Raw genomic sequence first — 18,423 nt, 5'->3', positions numbered from 1 at the left:
TTCTTTTTTCAATTGTATATACATTTTCCAACAGTCAAAAAGCCATTCGATATGAATTCTGTTGAATAAAGCATGATCCAAGACCCAGGAAAATTTTCATTATGTTAATTCCAATTTGAGGCTATAGCTAATTTTAGAAATTCTAAATTAATAGTTGAAAATGACACTTTCAAAAAATAAGTGCAATCATTTATCATTAGGGGTTTCATAGCCCTCATATTATAAAAATATTTGAAACACTTTGCTACTGAGAATAGCTAACTGGGGCCAGATAGTATTTAGTACTAAACAAGGGCCCTGCACGTAGCGGCGGGGAGGGCTGGAATCAGCTCTCAACCCCGGTCAGAGCTGGGAGTGTGACCTCGGGGAGGTCGGTACCTCTGAGGCCTCTCCTTTTTCTCATCTACACAATAAAAGGAACAAATTCTCAAATGCTATGACAAAATAAAACAAAGTAAATTCTATTTCTGGCAAGTACACAAAATGGGAAAAATAATTTCTAGCATTATTTTTTAAAAGAAACTTTTTACACTTTTATAAAGAAAAATTTTTTTCATTATAAAACTATATAGTTCATTATATAATTTGATATGTATATAATTAATTATAATATATAATATTTTCCTCTAAGTTAAAACCAACATTCAAATGTTTATCCTTTCTTATGTTGGAAAGTTTTCAATATTTTATCCCTAAATATGTATAGTTTTTTTTAAGTTCTAGAACTTTTTTAAGTTAATAGTCACTGTTTTTGATTGATGAGGGAAATCAGAAAGTCAAAAGTAAAAACACCATGCTTACTTCCAACTCCTCCTTTCAATCTCTAAGTCTATATCTGGATTACCCAAATATAAATATTTCTTTTAATCAGTAAAAACTCTATCACTTTCTAAAGAGTTTCTTAAGCAAGGAAATAACAAATACAGTCCTATAAAAACACTTCCTTTTAATTGCAGTTCCACAGAACTAAATATTGACCAAAAAACACTGTGGTATAATATGTGAAATCCTATGCAGCCATGAAATTAAAAGACGCTTACTCCTTGGAAGGAAAGTTATGACCAACCTAGAGAGCATATTCAAAAGCAGAGACATTACTTTGCCAACAAAGGTCCATCTAGTCAAGACTATGGTTTTTCCAGTGGTCATGTATGGATGTGAGAGTTGGACTGTGAAGAAAGCTGAGCACCAAAGAATTGATGCTTTCAAACTGTGGTGTTGGAGAAGACTCTTGAGAGTCCCTTGGACTGCAAGGAGATCCAACCAGTCCATTCTGAAGGAGATCAGCCCTGGGATTTCTTTGGAAGGAATGACGCTAAAGCTGAAACTCCAGTACTTTGGCCACCTCATGCAAAGAGTTGACTCATTGGAAAAGACTCTGATGCTGGGAGGGATTGGGGGGAGAAGGAGAAGGGGATGATAGAGGATGAGATGGCTGGATGGCATCACCGACGTGATGGACATGAATTTGAGGGACCTCCGAGAGTTGTTGATGGACAGGGAGGCCTGGCGTGCTGCAATTCATGGGGTGGCAAAGAGTCGGACACGACCGAGTGACTGAACTGAACTGAACTGATATTGGATATAAAAATTATCTTATGCTAACAAACATGGATTTATAATCAAAGGGAAATGAAAATGTAATAAAAGCATTTAGCCAAATTTTGTACTGCATTATTTAGGTGTGGTCCATCCTGAATGTTACTGGATTTGTGATTTATCTCAGCATACTTCTAAAGAACAAATTGCCAATCTAATATTTTTCTCTTAGGATAATGTATGATATAACTCACTATGGCAAGCCAAATAGTTAACTTGTAATTTGGGGGACAGTTATTCATGCAACATTTTAATGATCATATATCTATATCTCAAGATTAATCTGTTACTGGGTTAAATCACTCCAAATTCTTTCTTCCACAATCTGCAAGAGTAATTGCTGCTTCAGTTTCAATCATGGAGCAGTAAATCTGGATTTACTTTTAGGCAGCTGGTTTATAAGTCCCTGGATATGCATAATTTCATACAGTGATTGAAGTCATTTTGATATTATATCAACAATAGCTTATCTATAGCATCAACTGCAAGCAATTAAAAAAATTCACATTTTATGTGTACCTTTTTCAAGTAGCTTGCCTGTGTAGACACACAGGTTTTCTCCACCACAGTGCTGTTGATAAACTTTTATTTCATCCCGGAAATCTGAGTGATCATAAGCTAGGTGCACACTTTTCCCCAAATAGATCATTGTAATAGCTGCATTACTATGTAGTGGTGTTTTATGAATCCTTCTTGAATCCTAGAATAAACAAAAAGGGGGACTTATTAACTAATCTCCTTCTAATCAGAATGTGAAGACATTGTAATACAAAGAATACAAAAGGCTATTTTTAGGTACCTAGCAAAAAAAACCTTTATAACATGTCAACATATACAGTGCACAAAAAGTCAACCCCATTACAAAATAAATACTCTTAACAATTATAACATACATACACTTTGGCTTTGTATTTTTAATGTAAATTCTGGGCATCTGGACAAAGTTTGTCACCTTTTAGCTCACGTATGTGTCTTTTTTTCATGCAACAAAAACATCAATGATGTGAAGAGGAAAACTACTCGGTTCTTTTAGCTGGTTCCCAAATAAAAATTTAAATCAAATTAATTAAATAATATTGGTGACATAATTTTCTTCTAATCCAAATTGACGTTCACTGTGATTTAGCAATTGTTTTTATAATTGAGTGTTATCTTTTTATGTTTGTGCATTGACAAGACATCCTTCCCTGTGTTTATTCTATGTGAGAGGGAGAGACATACATTTGATTATTCCTGCAGTCACCCTGAGGATCAGGAATAATATATGTCAGATATTTGGGATTATCCAGTTTAATAGGAGCCATTCAGTTCAATGAAAAACCAACACTATCAATATTAGCCTTAAATAGCAAACAATACATCCAACCAAAAAATATCACCTCATAAGCCTATCTGATATTCTATGGCACTGACCAATTTAAATTATGTATAAAATAAACAATAAACTCAAATGTGAGATTAAATATCCAAAGCCTTACCTCCTGGTTTATATTCTGAAGTATTTTTTCGTAGTAGTGAATAAGCACACTGTTTGCCTAACCTCTAAGAGGAAGACAGGGAAAGGGAAGTAAGAAAAGGAAGAGGAAGAAGAGGCAGTGAAATAGAATGGCTCCTTGAAAGACTTCAAGAGGTCCCAGTAAGAATATTGTAGGCTGCTAGAACTATACAGATACAAGGCATTACTTTTAATCTACTTCACTTTTCTAAAAGTCAATTTTTAGCTAAATGAAAAATGTGAAGAGACCAGCTTTCAGTGAATCCAAGGCAATGATCTGAGTTTGATTTCATTGACTTACAGATGCCTTGGAAACATGCATTTTATTGAGAATGACAAAGCTCAAAAAAAAAAAAAATTCTGAAGGAACTTCTATAATACTTCTATCTCTAAATCCATTTCCTTCTCCCTTGGAGTATTCTTTCTTTTTTTTCATTCACTTTTATTTCTTTGAAACAAAAACCAGAGGAGGTAAATTTGATGAAATTCTGCAAATGACAGTCTGAGATTTAAAATTTGAGTGCACTGTCTTGCCTGTGGACAGAGCTCCCAAATAGAGAGATAATCCAGGGAACTATTTCAGGGACTTCAGGAGCCATGACAGCAAATCAGCAAACTGGATAATTCTCTGCAGACTAGAAACTTCACTCTGCATCACAGTTGAAAGCATAGGTATGATGGCAGGCCCAGCTCCTAGTTGCAAAGTCATCCCATGTTTGCTCTTGCCTGAGCGACTATGGAGCTGTGACACGCACGTGTGCAGCCCAACCCACAATCACCAGCCTAAGGCAAATCCAGCTCCAAGCTCCCACTAGAGCATTTAATGATGTGGAGGATTAAATAAGAACATCCCACTTCGTTAAGCAATACTTTCTGAAGTGGCATGGATTCACAGGTAGTCCTGAGAGCTTCTAGGAGATAAGCACTACATAAATACGAGGTAATAGTGGGATTAGAGTGGAGGAAGGGCCCGCCTCATCAGTGCAAAAGGAAAACCTGGATGGAAGAATGTTTAAAAATAAAATCAAGGAAAGCTCTTCACCCTTTTCATTTACTCATATTCATATTTTTTCTGCTAAAGTATATTTCTGATAGCAACATCTCTTTTCTCTTGGGTCTGGTTGCTTCATTTCCTTTTTAAAAGATTCCCCAATCATTGCCACCAAGTAACACCTTCTGTGTTCTAATAGGAGGCCTAAGTGACAGCTCATGATTAAATACATCCACTAAGAAATGAACGATTGTTTCTTGCAGTTGACTAAACTGCCTCTAAACTTACAATCTTCCCAGGTTATAATGAACTCAGACTGATGAAACTTTAACAAGGTTTCATGGCCCTTTCTGTGGTCCTCAAGCAAGTATCAGAAGCCTCCATGAAAATTCAGTTGCATTTCAAGAACAGGAGCAAGTCTCAAGCTTCTGTACATCTAAGGATTATCTCTCCTACTTCCTTGACCAGTTGCTTATGACTTTGCTTCTCATTTCTTTTCAGATTTCTCAAGCAAGTATAATCCGAACTGACAAAAAGCAAGCCTATTGAGTAGTGAACCAGTCAGCTACTATATATTTGTAATACTTAGCATTCAGTGGATATATTAAATTTTCACTGGCATCTCTTTATCACTGCCCAGGTATACATAACAGGTAGATTTTAAAGACTGAATAAGTGTCAAAGTTCCTGTTTTTGTTGATGTGTTGGGCAGCCCCTCCTCTCTATCTATAAGACAAGCCCTGATGAACTCTGAACATCATATCGTACCTGGACCACTGTAATTAACTTGCAGTTAGAATGCTAGAAAAAAAAGAGCATAAATTTGAGCTGTTCCAGGAAATCTGGATGTATGATTACCTTACTAATTGACCCCCACACTTTTATCCTATTGTCCTTCAAATTCTCCCTCCTCCTGGATATCAGAGTGATCTGCTGCTGCTGTTACTGCTGCTAAGTTGCTTCAGTCATGTCCGACTCTGTGCGACCCCACAGACGGCAGCCCACCAGGCTCCCCCATCCCTGGGATTCTCCAGGCAAAAACACTGGAGTGGGTTGCCATTTCCTTCTCCAATGCATGAGAGTGAAAAATGAAAGTGAAGTCAGTCAGTTGTGTCCGACTCTTCGCGACCCCATGGACTGCAGCCTACCAGGCTCCTCCGCCCATGGGATTTTCCAGGCAAGAGTACTGGAGTGGGATGCCATTGCCTTCTCCATCAGAGTGATCTACTGTCACTAAATAGATCATGTGACTCTCCTGCTTAAAGTCTTCCAATGATCCCCAATATCCATGGGATAAGGTTCAGTATTCCTCAGACAGTAAAAAAAAGTCTTATAGTCTCTAACTCCTACTATCTTTCAACTATTGCAATTTCTTGTATTACATCTAAAGGTACAGCAACTGAACTAATTGTAATGGTCCACACATGACCAACATGCTTTTAATCTCAAGGCCTATATAACTGTATGAGTCACATGGCATTGACCTGTTTCCTTGTATTCCTCTCTCTCAGTAGATAAGGACAGTATCTTACCGATCTTTATGCCCCACCCCCTATGTCTTGTCAGTGCTGACAGCTGTGCTGTGCTGTGCTTAGTTGCTCAGTCATGTCCGACTCTTTGCAACCCCATGGACTGTAGCCCACCAGGCTCCTCTATCCATGGGGATTCTCCAGGCAAATATACTGGAGGGGTCGCCATGCCCTCCCCCAGGGCATCTGCCCAACCTAGGTATCCAACCCAGGTCTCCCACATTGCAGGTGGATTCTTTACCATCTGAGCCACCAGGGAAGCCCAGGAATGCTGGAGTGAGTAGCCTATCCCTTCTCCAGGGGATCTTCCCTACCCGGGAGCCAAGCTGGGGTCTCCTGCATTGCAGGCAGATTCTTTACCAGCTGAACTACTAGGGAAGCCCACTGACACCTAGTAAAAGCCTAATAAACATTGATCTGACTGGAGACAGCCATACAACAATTAGAGATTCCACATTCTGACCTTTGCTGAGACAAAAGCAGGCTGACCCCACCCAAAATCAGAAGCTTTCTACATTTACAGGAATTCAATAGGTACTAAAGCATTAAAAGTGATTCATGGTGTCCTGTTAAACAAGACACCACCTTTGTTGATTAAGCCTGGATATTGATAAAAAGCCTGGCCATAAAGAGCGGCAGACAGTCTTCATGTTGACTCTTGATTCAGGTCTTGCGCAGTCACTAAGTCAAGCCCAACTCTGCGACCCCACGGACTGCAGCCCGCTTGGCTCCTCTGTCCAGGGGATGTCCCAGGCAAGAATATTGGAGTGGATTGCCATTTCTTTCTCCAGGGGATCTTCCCGACCCAGGGATTGAACCCATGTCTCCTGCACTGACAGGCAAATTCTTTACCACTGAGCCACCAGGGAAGCCCTATTCAAGTCTTTAGGAGAGGAAATTCTGATTTGAGCTAGAAGAGTGTTGCAATGTTCATACTCTAATGTTTCAGGAAGCCGCTGGTTGTGATGGAAACCTGTCTTCAATCTCCTCATTTAGTTCTGCTCTTTCCCTTCTCTTTCTCACTGGCTTTAACTTGTTCTCTCCTTCTCCTTCCTTTGCTTTTACTATGCATCTTCCTTGCACTTTATCCCTGCCTGTTTTTCTTATTACTGTATGACCTATATCTCATGCAAATTCCTGACCTAACCCCAAATGCCTTGGTCTTTCTGGACTTCTGGAGGAATCTGAGCTCCAGATTTTGAGGACACTAAACTGACACTGTATCCTTTACTTCCTCATCTCCCTCAACAGAATGAATTCATTAAGTCTGTTAAGACCAGAAATTATCCAGCTGGATTTTGATTTTGGTAAGAAGGCCCCCAAATCGGACCCTCTTAGTAGTGGTCTGCCCTGACTCCTAGAAGCATTTCTGGTTCTTCCTTTCTTCTAGGGTGTTGTTCCACAATGCCAGCTGCAAAGATATTTTGATTGTTGAATTGACTTTTTTTATACTGTTTTTAAGTTCTTTTTAGTTATGTAGTTACCAAACTACAGTGCTAATTTTAAGCAAAAGCATTGTTTAAAAGAAAATGTTGCCTAAAATAAATCAAGCCTGCCATGAAATATGTTGAATTACAATATATTAAAATCATGCGATGTTTTTCCTTTTTCATTCTCAAATCTTAGTCTACTGATGAGAAAAACTAAGAGTAAAAATACCAAGGTAATGCACTGGCTAGGAGAAATTTTTAAACTATTTTAAATTTTAAAAATATTACTTAAATTAAGTCAAACAAAAGAAATGCGTGATTTCCCCACAAAGCTAATATTTGTTAGGCTTTATTTGTTACTGGAGAAAAGGGATCTATACCTGAAAGGCATAATTATCATCTACAATATTTACCTAAGCTAAAAAGTATAACTAAAACTTACTCTTTGCATGGATAATAAAGCAATACCCATTTATGAACACACTGCTAATAAACATGTGACTAAATGTAAATAAAATCAAACATCTGCTCTCAACAAGCTTTATAACCTGGGAGTAGAATTAAGAATAAGGGTACATGAATATTTATGCTAAGCAGAAAATATTAAAGAACATAGGAAAAGTAAAAAAGTCCTCTTGAAGGGAAGAAGAGATGGAATCCTATTACTGTGTACAGAAATACAGTATAGATCATAAAGTCTTTGAGAAGATCAGGGAAAGATAGGTAGGGAAACACATTCTTCTTATCTGTTATGCATTCTCAGTCAATTCATAGAATATCTGGCATAAACTAATTTTTAAAAAGTATATACCTGAGATGGGGAAGTAGTAGACCAACCAGTTGAGGGTATAGAAAATAGTTCAGCTTGGCTTGGCTACGAGCAGAGAGAAAGCTGGAAAAGGGCCAAAATCAGAAGCCCTTAAATGCTAGTACACTAAGCATGCCCCTTTATTCTGATGTTTTGACATCTGGGTCCTTGCTGACTCTGGGATATAGCTCACCCAAGACTAACCAGTTCCTAGACATGGGCTTCCCTGGTGGCTCAGTTGGTAAAGAATCTGCCTGCCCAATGCAGGAGATGCAAGTGACTCTGGTTCAATACCTGAGTCAGGAAGATCCCCTAGAGAAGGAAATGGCGACCCACTCCAGTATTCTTGCCTAGGAAATCCCACGGAAAGAGGAGCATGGCAGGCTATTGTCCATGGGGTCACAAGAATTGGACACAACTTTGTGACTAAACCAATAGACATAATAAATGACTTGCCTAGGAGAACATTTATCACATATAAACCAACCAACTGAGAGCCTATATCCACCCTCCCCCAGTCTCTAACAAACTGGGCCCATATTCTGCTACCTTTACCAGGCACCAGACAACTGAGGACAGCCCAACACCGAAGCCTGCCAAAATCATTCATACCATCCTGTCCTAAACCTTCTTACCCCCCGTTGCCTGATCCTTAGAAACCACAACAGATGCTCTTTCCCACCTTTTCCTCCCACCCTCACTCCTGACAGTCCTGGTGCTTCCCTGGGTGACCCTACAAGGCCTGGTGTGATGGTTAATTTCATCTATCAACTTTGCTGAGCCACAGTGCCAGATATGTGGTCAAACAATATTCTAGATGGATGCCTGTCTAAAATAAACAGGGATTTCCCTTTCTCTTGAGAACTGTAAGTGACAAACTTAAAGGCAAGAATCCTGATCTATAGGTCGCAACATAGGTGAATAATAATGTGACATTTTAAAGCAGGCAGACTACACCTCACTTTCATTAGGAAAGCAGAAGCTAGTGAAAGGTTTTAAGCAGGCAAGAAAAAAGCTGGGAGCCAGTCTACAAAGTTTAATTTTAACACCATTATATAGAATCTACTGCTACTGAGATGGACTGTGCTTACACTCCTCTCCCATTCCTGCCTTTAACTCTCTGCTTCCTGATTTTGTTTGCTAACTTCCTATCTACCTTTCAGGCATCTGTAATTGCATAGGGCTTATCTGAAGTCTGGAAGGTGGACAGGGGAACTCAGGCAAATAGGAGAAAGCCCCAGACTAGTTCAAGCCTGGAGAAACTCTTTGCCCTCTCTTTCATAAAACATATAAGAAATTAAAGCAAACTATGTTTCATTGTTTTAATTGATAAACATACTGTTTAAGTAGGTTCTTATTTGGACTTCCCTGGTGGCTCGAGTGGTAAAGAACCAGCCTGCAATGTAGAAGATATGGGTTCGATCTTTGGGGTAGGAATATCCCCTGGAGTAGGAAATGGCAACCCACTCCACTATTATTGCCTTGAGAATCCCATGGATAGAGGAGGTTGGCAGACTACAGTCCATGGGGTTGCAAAGAGTAGGACACAACTGAGGCAACTTAGAATGCATGCAATTTCTTATTTGAAAGCCTTTATTTTCACATCTATAAACACTATTCACATCTATAAACACTATATAGGACATCCACGTTTTCAGTAGGCAGCTGTGTAGAATAAAGTGATAGGCAGTCCTGAGTGGAAACACAAAAATCTGCAGATCAGTGAGGTAAAACTCAGAGTAAAATCTAACTAGTCGCAGAGATTCCATAGAAGCATTATAAGCTCTCTAGGTATTATATATTCACATTATAAAGCAACAGGGTACAGAAGCAATGTGCTGGGCTGTGAAATTTACACTATGTCATTTGGCTTCCTGGATCATGGCCTAGAGACAGAGACCAAAGAAGCCAGGGATCCTGTTCTACATATGCACAGAGGAACAGGTGATGGGCCACCAACAAGCCATATTTCTTTGGCTCTTTCTTTTACCTCTTTCTTTTAAGAGCATTTTCTTTGGGATGGTAGTCATGAAAGTATGAATTTAATGTGTAAATTAATCATGAGAGCCACCTTTCCTTAAATGAGTCTTTTCTAGATCAAATATAAAATAAATCCAAATATTTAAATGAAAATACATGATTTACCCCACTGTGCCAATTTCATTCTTAAACCCAGGACCTAGGAGCTAGTGACAAATCCCAGAGACATCTAGAAAACTACTGAAGCCATGTGAGAAGATGATCACATCTTGAATTTTGAATAGAAAGACAAGTGTCAAGGTCTAAGCCTATGGTGATGTCCAGGTTTAGGGGTGAAGATGAAAGAGATGTAGAGGAGCACGACAGTAGGTAAAAGGAGAGAGCAAAGAACCATGAAAGTAGAGTGCCACGAGGCAAGAGAGAGAAGCTTCACGGAGGCGGCAGTAATAACATAAGATACTACTATCAAAGGAAAATCATGGTAAGTAGAAAATATAAACTAAGATGGTAGAAATAATTCTAAACATACTGCAAAATAAAATAAATCAGTAATTAAACTCACTAATTAAATGGACAGATTCTCAGTTGAAATAAACAGAAAGCACACATATGCTACATAAATATATTTAAAGTCTAAAGCTTTAAAGACATTGAAGAGTGAAGTAAAAGGAATATAAATATATATATTCATATATATATAAATAATCTTTCTGTGATTGTGGTTTTCATAGATAGGAAAAAAGTTGAAACAGTGACAGATTTTATTTTCTTGGACTCCAAAATCACTGCAGACAGTGACTGCAGCCATGAAATTAAAAGATGCTTGCTCCTTGGAAGCAAAGCTACGACAAATCCAGACAGCATATTAAAGAGCAGAGATATGACTTTGCCGACAAAGATATGCCTAGTCAAAGCTATGGTTTTTCCAGTAGTCATGTACAGATCTGAGAGTTGGACCATAAAGAAGGCTGAGGGCCAAAGAACTGATGCTTTTGAACTGTGGTGCTTGAGAAGACTCTTGAGAGTCCTTTGGACTACAAGGAGATCAAACCAGTCAATCCTAAAGGAAATAAGTCCTGAATATTCATTGGTAAGACTGATGCTAAAGCTGAAGCTCCAATACTTTGGCCACCTGATACAAGGAGCCAACTCATTGGAAAAGATCCTGATTCTGGGAAAGATTGAGTGCAGGAGGAGAAGCGGGCAACAGAGGATGAGATGGTTGGATGGCATCATTGACACAATGGACATGAGTTTGAGCAGACTCCGGGAGATAGTGAAGAACAGGGAAGCCTTGTGTATTGCAGTTCATGGGGTCTCAAAGAGTCAGACACAACTTAGCAACTGAACAACAATATATAATCTAAAGAAAATAAGGAGAAGTACTATTAGACAAATAGATTTTGAGGCCAAAAGTAATAATAAAGAGGATCTTTTTTTAATAATAAAGAATATTTTCACCAGTAAGTTAAAGTATCCTAAATCTGAGGGCATATAAGTATGAGTATTGAGGGCAAGTATTCTCAATATTTACAAGACAGAACTCAATTAACTACAGAAAGAAACAGACAAATCCACAACTACAGAGAATTAATTCTCACTAGAACTCAAGAACTAAGAGACCACATGGATAAAAAGAATAATAAGGATGTAAAATTATGAGTAACACAATTGGACATTTCTTACCTATTGGAAGAATTCTGCTCCCAACAATTAGAAAAGCACATTCTTTATAAAAACTTAGCCTATCTTAGCCCACAAAGCAAATCTCCACAAGTACCAAAGGATCAAAATCATACAGAACAAGATGCTTTTTAAGAGTAGCATTCAGTGAACAAAAGGAGTGCTAGGATTTAAAATATGGCAGGAAAAGAAAAATGTCAATAACCCACAGATATAGAGAATGGGCTTGTGGTTGCGGAGGGGAAGGGGGTTGGGGAAGGAAAGGTTGAGAGCCTGGGATTAGCAGATGCAGACTATCATACACAGGACTGATAACAAGGCCCTAATGTCTAGCATGCATGTGTGCTCAGTCCTGTGCAACTCTTTGCAACCCTATGGACTATAGGCTGCCAAGCTCCTCTGTCCATGGAATTACCCAGGTAAGAATACTGGAATGGGCTGCTATTTCCTTCTCCAGAGGATCTTTCTGACCCATTGAACCCACATCTCCTGCGTCTCCTGCATTGGCAGGTGGGTTTTTTTTTTTTTTTTTTCACCACTGAGCAATCTGGGAAGTCCAATATATAGCACAGGGAACAAGATGCAATATCCTGTGAAAAATCATAATGGAAAAGGATATGATAAAGGATATATAACTGAGTCACTCTGCTGTACAGTAGAAATTTAACAGAATATTCTAAATCAACTATACTTCAATAAAACTTTAAAAAAGAAAAATGTCAATAGAATGTGTGGAAGATAAAATTGAAGAAATCTCCCAGCAAGTAGAACAGAGAGGTAAAGAAGTAGAAAATATGAGAGAAAAGCTAAGAATATTAGAGCATCGGTCTAGTGGTACCAACATTCTCAAAATAAGATGTCCAAAAAGAGAGAATAGAAGTTAAAAAAAAAAAAAAAAAAGACCAAGTCAGACTGAAGCCTTGTAAACTCAAGAGCTAGACACACCAAGGTCTGTCAGAGCCAGGATGCCTGCTGACAGCCGCTGTGTTCCTAACCTGAAGTAGAATGCCCAGGGGAAGCTGGCTCAGATGCTTATCTATGCTTCACTGGTCATGACCACAGGGTGGAGAAGTTGCTGCTCTCTCCTCTGTGCACAGCTACAGAAGCCCATTTGCCTGAGTATATTCTGGCTGGACATCCAGCATCTACCTCACATGAGGACTTCACTAGATGCCCTGATTCTGGTGAGCCCCATTTTTCTAAGAAAATTAAAAGACACTTGCTCCCTGGAAGAAAAGCTATGACAAACCTAGACAGCATATTAAAAAAGCAGAGACATTACTTTGTTGACAAAGGTCTATAATAGTCAATGCTATGGCTTTTCCAGTAGTCATGTATGGATGTGAGAGTTGGACTGTAAAGAAAGCTGAGTGCCAAAGAATTGATGCTTTTGAACTGCAGTGTTGGAGAAGACCCTTGAGAGTCCCTTGAACTGCAAGGAGATCAAACCAGTCAATCCTAAAGGAAATTAGTCCTGAATATTCATTGGAAGGACTGATGCTGAAGCTCTAATACTTTGGCCACCTGATGCAAAGAACTGACTCATTGGAAAAGACCCTGATGCTGGGAAAGATTGAAGGCAGGAGAAGAAGGGGATGACAAAGGATGAGATGGTTGGATGGCACCATGGACATGAGTTTAAGCAAACTCTGGGAGTTGGTGAAGGACAGGGAAACCTGGCATGCTGAACTCCATGGGGTTGCAAAGACTTGGACACGACTGAGCGACTGAACTGAACTGATTTTTTTAGAAACACTCATGACCTGACCTCTCTTACTTCCCTGCCAGGAGCTCTTAAAACTGTAAGGAACCAAACCTAAATGGTGACCCACAGCTCTATTCAGCTTATTTTCTCCTGGAAATATTAGCCTTTCATTACGATGCTAAGTTTGAGCTTTTTTATGAAGTTTTATGCATATAAATAATAGAACTCCAAAGAAAAGCAGGGACTCAATTAACACATTTGTCAGTATACTGCTTGCTCTGAGAAGGAGTCAGGGATGTAACAAGGCAGGAAATAGGGGGCTTATCATATGACAAAAGTCTGCTACTTGTTGAGAAGTAATGGTATATACATAGATTTTTAATTGTTGTTTAACCTGAACATAAAGATTTTACATATTCTTATGGTTTATATGATATTTAAACATTTTTTAGAAAAGTAGGACTGGGTAGAGTTTATCCTAGTAATATATTTTTAACATTAGAAAATAAAATCTGCCACCAAATAAGGACAATGAAGGAGAAGGCAATGGCACCCCACTCCAGTACTGTTGCCCGGAAAATCCCATGGATGGAGGAGCCTGGTAAGCTGCAGTCCATGGGGTTGCTAAGAGTCAGACACAACTGAGCAACTTGACTTTCATTTTTCACTTTCATGCATTGGAGAAGGAAATAGCAACCCACTCCAGTGTTCTTGCCTGGAGAATCCCATGGACAGAGAAGCCTGGTAGGCTGCAATCCATGGGGTCGCACAGAGTCGGACACGACTGAAGCGACATAGTAGTAGTAGTAGTAATAAGGACGATGAAGAAATTACAGTTCTTGCAAATGGAGGCCACAGCCTTTAAGACAGCATGTTTGTTGGCCTGGTGGAGACAAATGCCAGCATTCAAAGAATACATAGTAAATTTGTGGATTAGTAGATTCTAATATCATGGCTCCAAATATTCACTGCCACCTCTTTATAAGAGGATGATACCTACACTCTATGTCAGGCTTTGGTTATGGAATTCAAGTGTAAGTGACAAGTATCACTCCTGAATGGAATCTACAAAGCATTCCATGACTCTGTTTGTCCACGAGGCAAACACACCCCAGGCAGGGATGATTCATCCAGTCTGGGTCTCAGAATTGCCACTGAACACCAACTGACAATAATGATAAAAAGAAGTTGCTGCTGTAATCTGAGTCATCTGGGGTTGCTTGTTAGAAGGAAGCTATAGTAAACTAGACTGCAGAGAACTCTGTAGTAGGAAAGGAGATAACAGAAGTCCCAGGCTACAGAATATGAGTAAAGGATTTAGTTACTCTATATAAGGCGTGGGTATATAGAGAGACAGATGGATATTAGAGGAAAGAATAAACATCCAAATAGGAGAGAAGAATGACAGACAGTGCAAAGTGCCATGTAATGGGAAAAATACGCTCAAGGAACAGGGCTGGGGGAGGAAGGGGAGGGAACCTCCAGGATGAAGGATACAATGCTCTGTCAGAGACCGTTACAAAGATAGAGAATTGGTGAAAGGTAGATTGAAAGAAGGAAACCTAAGCAAGCAAGAGGAAAGTGAAAGTGAAGTCTCTCAGTTGTGTCCAACTCTTTGCAACCCCATGGACTGTAGCCCACCAGGCTCTTCAGTCCATGGGATTTTCCAGGCAAGAGTACTGGAGTGGGTTGCCATTTCCTTCTCCAGGGGATCTTCCCAACCCAGGGATCAAACCCAGGTCTCCCGCACTGCAGGCAGACGCTTTACCATCTGAGCCACCAGGGAAGCAAGAGGAAGATAGTCACAATTTTTAGAGAAGGTTATTGGTGAGGATAGCTGCTAGGAGAGAGATGTGGATGGGGGTAAATAAAGCACTTGAACTAGGCTGGTTTTGAGGAGCCAGCATGCTATCAATGTGCAGTGTTGGAACTTCACTCCCTGATTCTCCAACAGTGAAATGTTGACCCAGCCAGTGGCTAGTAACCACAAAAATTGCATATAACAGCTTATTGGTTGTGTATTTACACTATAAAGTAAGAGATTTTTGACCTTCATACTAGCCTGTATCTGTAAAAGTGTAAATGCCCTTAGAGCTACATTCTTTATCAGTAGTTTGAAGAATGATTACAACAAAACAATATATTTTAAGGACATGGAAAGGAAAATATTTAGAAATATTATACAGTAATTTGCCAAAAATTATTAAAAGTGAGTTTTACTATTTTATATGGCACATTGCGGTTTTCAATATGTTACTGAATATTCACAAATTAAATGTTAAATACTTCCTGACATGACTTAATGGCAAACTGAAGGACATAAATGATTTGGAAATGGGTATAGTACAAACTAAATTTGAGTATAAGATTTACTTAATTTTTTTGTCAATTATGCTAAATTATTCAACTGTATTACTCAAATATCTGGTTTAGGATTCATTCAAGTTTACAATTACTATATTTACAAAATTATTATATTTTTTATGCAAGTCATTTGGTATCAATTTCCCTAGATTCTGTTACTGCACATCTAGAAATCTAAAAGTGCAATGTAATCGGTACTAAATTAATGAAAGAAAAGTTGATTCCATAATCACCTTAGTAAAGACAGGTTCTAAGCCATTTGGAGCAGTGGTTGGACGAAATCTTCTCCTTCTCCATGTTTCAGGTCTATTTTCTCTTGTGATTTTTCCACTGGTGGGAGGAAGTGGAGGAGGAATAGGCATAATGTAACGGTTAATGCTCGGAAATTGGTATCGATTCATTCCCTGTGAATTGTCCATGGAGTTCCTGAACTTCATCATTGCCTTCTTGCCCTATAATTAGATTTCATGACATAAGAATGATTGAAACAGATTTGGTAACCCAACATAACTCAAAATTACAGACAAGACTATGATTGACATTGCAGGCAAACACAACTGATATTAACAGGCAAACAAAGTGAAAGTGAAGTCGCTCACTCATGTCTGACTCTTTGCAACCCAATGAACCCCTGCCAGGCTCTTCCATCCATAGGATTTTCCAGGCAAGAATACTGGAATAGGTTGCTGTTTCTTTCTCCAGAGGATCTTCCTAACCCAGGAATCAAACATGGGTATTCTGCACTGCAGGCTGACTCTTTACTCTCTGAGCCACCAGGGGAGCCCCACTTAATAGCCCTGTAGAGATATCTTCAAGAAAATTAGAGATACCAAAGATGGGCTCAATAAAGGACAGAAATGGTATGGACCTGACAGAAGCAGAAGATATTAAGAAGAGGTGGCAAGTATACACAGAAACTATACAAAAAAGATCTTCACAACCCAGATAATCACGATGGTGTGATCACTCACTAGAGCCAGACATCCTGAAATGTGAAGTCAAGTGGGCCTTAGGAAGTATCACTATGAACAAAGCTAATGGAGGTGATGGAATTCCAGTTGAGCTTTTCTAAATCCCAAAAGGTGATGTTGAGAAAGTGCTACACTCAGTATGTCAGCAAATTCGGAAAACTCAGCAGTGGCCACAGGACTGGAAAAGGTCACTTTTCATTCCAATCCCAAAGAAAGGCAATCCCAAAGAATACTCATACTACCGCAAAATTGCACTTATCTCACACGCTAGTAAAGTAATGCTCAAAATTCTCCAAGCCAGGCTTCAACAATACGTGAACTGTGAACTTCCAGATGTTCAAGTTGGTTTTACAAAAGGCAGAGGAACCAGAGATCAAATTGCCAACATCTACTGGATCATCGAAAAAGCAAGAGAGTTCCAGAAAAACATCTATTTCTGCTTTATTGACTATGCCAAAGCCTTTGAGTGTGTGGATCACAATAAACTGTGGAAAATTCTGAAAGAGATGGGAAACAGAGACCACCTGACCTGCCTCTTGAGAAACCTGTATGCAGGTCAGGAAGCAACAGTTAGAACTGGACATGGAACAACATCTGTTTCCAAAGAGGAAAAGGAGTACGTCAAGGCTGTATAATGTCACCCTGCTTATTTAACTTATATGCAGAGTACATCATTAGAAACGCTGGGCTGGATGAAGCACAAGCTGGAATCAAGATTTCCAGGAGAAATATCAATCACCTCAGATATGCAGGTGACACCACTCTTATGGCAGAAAGTGAAGAGGAACTAAGAAGCCTCTTGATGAAAGTGAAAGAGGAGAGTGAAAAAGTTGGCTTAAAGCTCAACATTCAGAAAACTAATATCATGGCATCTGTTCCCATCACTTCATGACAAATAGATGAGGAAACAGTGGCTGACTTTATTTTTCTGGGCTCCAAAATCACTGCAGATAGTGATTGTAGCCATGAAATTAAAAGATACTTACTCCCTGGAAGGAAAGTTATGACCAACCTAGACAGCATATTAAAAAGCAGAGACATTACTTGGCCCACAAAGGTCCATCTAGTCAAGGCTATGATTTTCCCTGTAGTCATGTATAGATGTGAGAGTTGGTCTATAAAGAAAGCTGAGTGCAGAAGAATGATACTTTTTAACTGTAGTGTTGGAGAAGACTCTTGGGAGTCCGTTGGACTGCAAGGAGACCCAACCAGTCCATCCTAAAGGAGATCAGTCCTGGGTGTTCTTTGGAAGGACTGATGTTGAAACTGAAACTCCAATATTTTGGCCACCTGATGTGAAGAGCTGACTCATTTGAAAAGACCCTGATGTTGGGAAAGATTGAGGGCAGAAGGAGAAGGGGACGATAGAGGATGGTATGGTTGGATGGCATCGCTGACTCAATGGATATGGGTTTGGGTAAACTCCAGGAGCTGGTAATAGACAGGGAGGCCTGGTGTGCTCCGGTTCATGGGGTCGCAAAGAGTCAGACATGACTGAACGACTGAACTGAACTGAATCACATTTCATAACATAAGAATGCATGAAGTAGAAGTGGTAACCTAACATAATTCAAAATTACAAACTCAAAATTACAGGCATTGACATTATATGCAAACGCAACTGATATTAATAGGCAAACGTAAGACACCTCAACCTGTTGAAAAATGGCATTTTGCAGTATCCATAGCAAATCAAATTTTCATGGATTTCTAAACTTATTTAAGTATATATTTTAAACCGAACATATAATCATGGCATTTTTATAGTTCTTTGAGGATTTTACCTCAGAGATTCATTAAATCTACGAGGACCCAGTACAGTGAAACAATTTAGAATCAATAGGTTTGAAGTGTTGTACTTCAAGACA

General features: G+C 39.2%; 1 protein-coding gene across 3 annotated transcripts in view; it reads right to left on the bottom strand.

The window, feature by feature from the left end:
* Nucleotides 1-18,423, bottom strand: part of ERICH3 (glutamate rich 3) — a 120,021-nt gene that overhangs the window by 51,707 nt on the left and 49,891 nt on the right. For all 3 annotated transcript variants that reach the window (XM_027536872.1, XM_027536873.1, XM_027536874.1), the window contains 2 exons: nt 15,818-16,036; nt 2,119-2,299 (listed from right to left, as the gene is read on the bottom strand). In XM_027536872.1, the coding sequence (XP_027392673.1) occupies nt 2,119-2,299; nt 15,818-16,036 (400 nt within the window). The remainder of the gene's footprint in view (nt 1-2,118; nt 2,300-15,817; nt 16,037-18,423) is intronic.

This window comes from Bos indicus x Bos taurus, chromosome 3, assembly GCF_003369695.1.
Source record: "Bos indicus x Bos taurus breed Angus x Brahman F1 hybrid chromosome 3, Bos_hybrid_MaternalHap_v2.0, whole genome shotgun sequence".
In the NCBI taxonomy this organism is placed as follows: Eukaryota; Metazoa; Chordata; class Mammalia; order Artiodactyla; family Bovidae; genus Bos; species Bos indicus x Bos taurus.
Note: the sequence above shows the minus strand (reverse complement) of the source record. Positions and strands in the feature narration are given on the sequence as shown.